The 7967-nt window shown below is 38.7% G+C and overlaps 1 protein-coding gene across 1 annotated transcript in view; it reads right to left on the bottom strand.

Annotated features, from left to right (window-relative positions):
• The window catches only part of LOC102841716 (antigen WC1.1-like), a 180020-nt gene that overhangs the window by 82658 nt on the left and 89395 nt on the right, over positions 1–7967 (bottom strand). Inside the window, 2 exon segments of the mRNA XM_006862752.1 lie at positions 6889–7203; positions 7729–7967. Of these exon segments, the coding sequence (XP_006862814.1) occupies positions 6889–7203; positions 7729–7967 (554 nt within the window).

The following is a 7967-nucleotide window of genomic DNA, read 5'->3' as shown; positions in this document are numbered from 1 at the left end:
CAACAACCAAATAGTAAGAGCTTGTCACAGGGAGAGTTTCCTAGGCAGCCATATTAGAAAAGAGAAACAACAGCCTAATTCAGCAAGAATTCAGTTATGGTAAAAACAAATATTTTTAATTTCTCTATTACAAGTCATAGTTTCCATGTTATCACTTCTCCATTACTAAATTGTGGAAGAGTATTTTATTACTATTTATTAGCCATTTCTTTCCATTTTCCTGTAAATTAACAAGTGGAATGGACTAAATTGAGTGTATAAAATTTTTCTTTTTCCTATCAAGGGCTAAGTCATAGAAACATTCTAGAATGCAGAAAAGTAAATTGTAGAAGTCATTGAGAGAAAAACATGCATCTTATTTGTATACATCAGAAACGAAAAATGTGACAAAATCTAAATGATGCCTTTATGTTTTGCACATGATATCTTTTTGTTTGAAACATTTTATTGTGAATTGAGTGAAGAGAAGATCATCAGTTTCACATTCAACAAATAATGCACTTTGTTTCATTTCATTAACTGCAATTCCCTCCACATAACCACAGATTTCCTACTTCCTCCCTGTGGTGCTTATTTCCATTCCAACCTCCTTCCCATCCATTCTCAACTTTATTCTTAGATAAATGTTGTCCTTTTGATTTGAATGGTTGACCATTTTCAACACTTTACAAGTGTTGTTGTCCCCTTTGTATATCTATCTACTGCTTAGCCGAAAATAGGGTCACGAGGGTTCCAGATCTGAGAGTCATAGTCCTGGGTTCCTCCAGTCTGTTTCTGACCAGTAGGCCCGGTACTTTTTTTTTTGAAAAATTGAGTTTTGTTCCACCTTTTCTCCCACTCTATCTGGGACCTTTTAATGTGATCCCTTTCAGAGCAATGAGGTAGCCAGGCACTATGTAGTTTCTCTGGTCTGAGAGTCATGGAGACTAATGTTCATGAGTTTCATTGGCCCACTGGATTAGCTGATTCCAAGTATCTTCAGTTTTCATTACTCTTCTTTCTTCCACACATGTAGAACCAATAATGGCATCTTAGATAACTGATGGTGATATTTTAAGATCCTAGTCTGTACTCACAAAGTAGAATGTAGAACATTGTCTTTGAGGCCTACGTCATACTAATTGATCAGGGTGTCCCCTGAGACTATAGTCCTAAACCCCCATGCCCAGTAACTCATTGCCTTAAGATGTTTGGTGATGTCTAAGAAGTTTTTTATTTTTTATTTTGCCCCCTATATGCTCTACCACATTCATAGGTGTGTAAATACCCATTTACAAATATCCTCTTTCAACCCCTTATATATTGTGGGTATACTCCCATTCTTCCTCAAATACCCGTTCAGTCACTGAACCTATCCCTGTATTCATCCATAGAACACTGTTGTTCCAAAGTTGTGTATGTACCTCTATCCCCTTTAGCCTTGCATTACTCCCTGTGTCTTCACCTGTCTTCATCATTCTTCTGCCAACCTCTTTGTTGCTGTATATTACCTTCTCTATCACCGCAGTTAACATGTGTCTACCCTGTAGTCAGTGAATTACTCTCTTTTCCCTACCACCCCTGTTGTTGTTTTTGTTGTCAGGTGCCATCGAGTCAGAACCAACTCATAGCGATCCTATGCACAGCAGAACGAAACAATGTCCGATCCTGGGCCAACTTCACTACCGCTGCCACACTTGAGTCCATCAATGTTGCCACCTGGCCAATCCATCTCATTGTGAGTCTTCCTCTTTTTCTCTGACCTTTCATCTTACCAAACATGATATCCTTCTCCAGCGACTGTTCCCTCCCAACAATATGTCCAAAGTATGAGAGACGAAGTTTAGCCATCAAAGAATGTTTGTTTTATCATGAAAACCTTTTCTTGAGTTTTTACAATAGTAGTCTCATACTATATTTATACTTTTGTGATTGAGGGTGTGGTGCTATAGGATAAACATTCCACCACAAGGTTGATTTGAACTGCAAGGTTGGTGGCTCAAACTCACCAGCTGCTCCTTGGAAATCCTCTTCAGGGCCTCTATGAGTCAGAACAAGCTCAATGGCACTTAACAACAACAACAATTTCACTCAGCATAATGTCTGCCAGATTCATGCATGCTATGAGGTGTTTCACAGACTCATTGTTATTTTTTAATGTTGTGTAGTATTCCATTTTGTATATGTTATCAAAATTTGCTTATCCATTCTTTCGTTGATGGGCATTTATGCTGTCTCTTTTGTTATTGTGAATAGTGCTGTGATGAACATGGGTGTGCATATATGAGCTAGTGTAGTGTTTCTTAATTCTTGGGGATATATATCAAGTAGAGGGATTGCTGAGTCACATGGTATTGCAATTTCTTACCTGTTCAGGATGCGCCATGCTATTTTCTACTGTGGTTGTGCCGTATTCCAGTCCCATTAATGTAGGAGGGTTTCTCCACATTCTTACCAGCCATTGTTGCTTTTTGTTCTTTTGAATTTTTCTATTAATGCTGGGCTCATTGTTGTTTTAACCTTCATCTTTCTAGTAGCTAATGAACTTATTCAAGGGTACTTAACAACAAGAATAATGGCTAATGATCATGAACATTTCTTCATGTGTTTGTTGGCTGTCAGAATGTCTTCCTTGGCGAAGTGTCTGTTCATGTCTTCCACTTATTTTTTAAATAAGGTTGGCTGTCTTTTTCTTATAGAGATATTGTTGTTGTTATTGTTAAGTGCCGTCGAGTCGATACCGACCCATAGTGAACCTATATAGGATTTCCAAGGAGCAGCTGGTGTGATTGAACCACTGACCTTGCAGTTGAAATGACCTTGCAGTCTGACACATTAGAGATTAGTTGCTTGCTTGATATATGCAATTGCAAAAAAAAAAAAAAAAAAAATTCCCAGTCTGTAAGTTCTCTTTTTACTCTTTTGGAGAAATCTTTTGATGCACACAATGTCTAATTATTAGGATGTCCCAATCATCTGTTTTGTCTTCCCTGTTGTATTCTCAGTTGTTTGATAGAGTATTTAAGCCATTCACATGATATTTTTTGAACAGGAAATTAGATAAATAGATAGTAATGAGGGAGAAGAAATTAAAAAGGAGGGTTTAAGCATTTTGTGAAAGCCAGGGGCTCAGTAAAATATAGATATGTATATATAAAAAAAACCTAGAAAGTGTAGCGTGAGATATTGCTTATGCACACAGAGGGACAATTGCATAGAATGGACAAAGATAATACAGATACACATATTAAATAAAGCATAAAGGAAAAGAAGATGAAAAAAAGGAATATGTTAATTCACAGAAATACTCAGATCATGACGATGACAAGAATATATATCATTTCATAGAAAACAAATATAATTAAAATACTTTGTTGTTGGTAATTTTTGTCAAGTTGCTTCCAACTCATTGTGCTGTTGTTCAGTGCCATTGAGTTGGTTCTGACTCATTGCAACCCTTATGTAGGGTTTCTGAGGAGTGGCTAGTGGGTTTGAACTGCTGACTTTGCGGTTCAAACTGAATTTGCAGTCCACTGCTTATCCTACAGTGCCATGGCAGGACTCCTATGTGAGAAAATCTCACAACTGGTATGTTTTTCTATATCACCCCACACAACCATGCACCCCATATTCAGAATCCCCTTGTAGAATATTTCTGAAATTCAGTCTCCCAACCACTATTGGATGACTGCTAGCTTTCAGAATCAGGGATACCTCTAATTCTCTAGAAAGGCTGCATTTATTGTAGATCAGTTTGAATGAACTTGGTGTCTCAAGATGAAAGAGAATATGGGAATAGGAAGCTTAAAAAAAAAGAACATAGATATTGAATTATTGTTTGCCCCAAACTGAACTTCTGAGACTGTGCAATGTTTCAAGGTATAGTAGCAAAAGAGACACTAAGAAAATTACTGAGAACACCAATTGGTGAGGCAGGAAGAAAGATACCTTAGAGGAGTTTGGTTTCAGGAAACCCTAGGGAAAAAAATGACTTGAAAGAAGGAGAAATATCAACACTGTCAAATTTAGAATCAAAGTTCTTCAGAAAACAAGAGAGGAAAGAATGTAGAGTAAGTGTGAAAATGACTCAAAGAAGAAACAAGGTGTATTCCTCACTCAGAAGAGGAAAAGACAGAATGCTGGGGTGCAACCAGGAGTTGGTAGATGCAATGGAAGAAGAATGAGCATGCTTCCATCCAATCATTCTTATTCTCTTAATGTAAAGTGAGGAAGATTCCATTTACAATGAGCAGTGGGACCAATTAACGGTGATTTGAGACAAAATGAGAAGATATAAAGTATCAATTTTGAAGAGATAGAGAATAAAGCCACTAAGGATGCATAGGAGAAGAGTGAGAGAGTGCTAGTTGACCTTTAAGGATTTATTTGTCACCTTTATGTGATACCAATAAATTATGTGTACTTTCCACAAGTGTAGTTCAACTTCTTGGGTGAAGGTAAGGATGTGCGGATAGTAGAGTTTTCCAAGGACTGCGTATTAGCCACATGAGTTTCATAGAGGAAAAATGTGGCAAAGAGTAAAAGATGGTGCCAAGACAGTGACTTCAATAATAGAGCAGGATGCTTAAACAGATAATCAAGAAATGACTGGCATAAGGGGGATGGTTGTAATGAAAAAAAAAATATATATAGATCTAGTGAAGATTGAGTGTCTCCATGAAAAAGAATTTACAATGCTGGGAATGACAAATTGAAGAGGAATGTCATCACATTCATCATAAAAAAGAACATTTTAAGATCTGTATTGAAGTACAATCCTGCTTGTGTTAGGATAATGTTCTTATGCCTACAAGGGAGGCCAGTTAACATGACTGTTATTCAATTTAGACACAAACAATTAAAACCAAAGATAATGAATTTGACAAATTCTACCCACTTCTTCAGTCTGAAATTGATCACACATGCAATCAAGATGCATTGATAATTACTGGAGATTGGAATGCAGAAGACGGAAACAAAGAGGAAGGATCAGTAGTTGAAAAATATGGGATTGGTGACATAAATGATGCTGGAGAGTGCATAAAAGAATTTTGCAAGACAAATCCTCACCTGGGATGAGATGATAGAGAAGCTTAATGTCATCAGTCAAAACAAAGCCAGGGCAGACTATGGAACAGAACATCAATTGCTCATATGCAAGTATAAACTGAAGCTGAAGAAAATTAAAACAAGTTCACGAAAGTTAAAATATGACTTTGAGTATATCCCTTCTGAATTTAAAGATGAGATTTTATGCATTGAACACTAATAGCCAAAGACCAGAGGAGTTGTTGGATGACATCAATAGTGTCATACATCAAGAAAGCTAAAGATCTCTAAAAGGACAGACTGAAAGAAAAGACCAAAGTGGATGCCAGAAGAGACTGTGAACCTTGCTCTTGAGTGTAAAGTAGGTAATGCAAATGAAAGAATTGATGAAGTATAAGAGCTGAACAGAAAATGTAAAAGGGCAGTTCAAGAAGACAAAGTAAAATATTATAATAAAGTATCCAATTACCTGGCATCCTGGAGTGGTACCATAGGATAAGCACTGAACTGCTAACCACAAGGTCAGTGATTCAAACCCATAGCTTCTCCTTGGAAATCTTATTCAGGATGGTTATGAGTCAGAACTGAAGCAACAGCACATAACAACAACAATATCCAAAGACATGGAGTTAAAAACCAAAGGAGAAGAATATATTCAGTATTTCTCAAGTTGAAAGAAGTGAAGATAAAAATTCAAACCTGAAATTGAAATATTGGGGGACTCTATGGACAAAATACTGAGTGAATCAGGAAGCACCAGAAGAAGATGGAAGGACTACACAGTCACTGTTGTGTCAATGTTCAACCATTTCAAGAGGTATCATATGATCAAAAACCAATAGTACTGAAGGAAGAGTCCAGGGTGCACTGAAGGCATTAATAAACAATAAGACTACTGGAAATGTTGGAATACAAATAGAAAATCTTTAAGCAAACTTATGTAGCACTGGACCACTCATTAGTCTATGCCAGTGGATTTTGGAGACAGCTACCTGGCCAATTGATTGGAAGGAATCCATATTCCAAAGAAAGGTGACCCAATGGGATGCAGAAATGATCAAACAATATCAATAATATCACATAGTAAAATTTGCCTGAAAATTAATTTAAAAATGGTTGCAGTGGTTCTAGCTGGAGTCAGAGAAGATGTGGAACTAGCGATACCATTGCTGACATCAAATGAATCTTGGCTAAAAGCAGAGAGTATCAGAAAGATGTTTGTTGTTGTTCAATGTTGTTGAGTTAGTTCTGACTCATAGCAACCTTGGATAGGGGTTCCAAGAAACCACTGACCTTGTGATTCAAATCTATATTGCAGTCCAGTGCATTATCCCACAGCACCACACCAGAACTCCAGAGAAAACACAGTAGATGCTTAATAAATGACCATTTCTTTTGGCCCGCTCTGCCTTGGGGCCCACTAGGAACCTCTCAGTACCCTAGGCTATGCCCACTTGCAGACTCACCTGTTAACAAGATCCACTAAGCAAGTAATAGAGTAAATAGGTCTCATACTTCTTCATAGAATTCTGTTGCCCCACTCTCTCTCAGAACAGAGATAAGCATTTCTTTCTCTCCAGACTAATATTTGTTTAAATGTTTTTCTCTTCAGAGTGACACTTCTTCCCAACATATTTACTCAATAAATCTTTATATCTAGGTTGAAATATACAAAGTAGTTATCCATATCCTCTCTTGCTATCTACTCCCATGCCTGTACCCCAAACCAAATCCAATCCACTGCCATCAAGCCAATTTTGACGCATAGCAACCCTATGTAGGTTAGTGTCAAATTCAGGCAAATAAGGTAAGTATTTCAGATAAATACAATAAAATAAAGAAATAAGATAAGTAACTCACCTTCACAAATAATATAAACTGCTTCTTTCAGAGAGCATGATCTATTATTCCAAGGATCAGAAAGACACTGCCACAGGGTGGAGTCACTTTTCTGACACTGGATTCCATCCACCCACAGGGGCTGCGACACTGTCCTGATACCAGCAGAAGGGTTGAGTTCTCCAGTGTCCCCACAGCCCAACTGTCTACAGATCACAGACCGCGTGGTGGACTCCATTGGGCTCCTGCAGACACTGCCCCATGTCCCGTTGTAGAAGATCTCCAGCCACCCGGCACAGTCATGGTCATCACTCACCAGCCTGAGGCCCAGGGACTCTGAAAGTCGAGATGGGAAGAATAAGGCACTGGGACCAAGTGTGTCTCACCTTACTACTGACTTCTACTCCAATTAATGGGACCACTTAACTCAGATACCACGTGTCTCTCTCCTTGAAGACCTCTCTGGTCTGTTTTCTCAATCAGGGTTTCTTTCCCTCTCCTACTATCTCTCATGATAGAGACTGGGATAACTGAGGTGAGGTGAAGTAGCCCTTCATTTATTACCTAAACCTCTGAGACATGCACTAATAGATAGAAGTTGTGGGTGGGGATTTGCAAGTCATTTAAACAAAAATCTTGAAATATGAGTCCTACTTTTGTGAAATACTAGAAAAATCTATTTTGCAGAGTGAAATCACACGGGAAGAAATACATTATTCACAGGTATTTAAATATCAAGGACTATGATAAGAAAACTCCATCCCCTCTGGCTTATTCAACTCAGACTCCCCAGTGGCCCAGGCCCTAACCCTATGGAGTTCCAAGCTGCCTCCCCCAGATATGGGCATGTAGAGAGCAGACCTGAGCAGATGACCCCTGCGTCCTCCTTGTGCCTGCAGTCGTTCTGCCCCCAGCCCTGGGACTTGCACCTCCACACGTAGGACTCTTTTCCTGTGCAGTTCAACTCATCAAGCCAGATAGGTCCTGTTCCTTCCCCAAAATGGGCAGAACTAGTGGCGTTGATGGCCACTCCACAGCCCAGTTGTCTGCACACCACTTGGGCAGCATTCATGTCCCAGTTGTCATCACAGATGGTGCCC

This window comes from Chrysochloris asiatica, unplaced genomic scaffold (genome assembly GCF_000296735.1).
Source record: "Chrysochloris asiatica unplaced genomic scaffold, ChrAsi1.0 scaffold00050, whole genome shotgun sequence".
NCBI classification, from domain to species: domain Eukaryota; kingdom Metazoa; phylum Chordata; class Mammalia; order Afrosoricida; family Chrysochloridae; genus Chrysochloris; species Chrysochloris asiatica.
The sequence above is the reverse complement of the archived record's forward strand: the minus strand, read 5'-3'. Positions and strand labels throughout refer to the sequence as shown.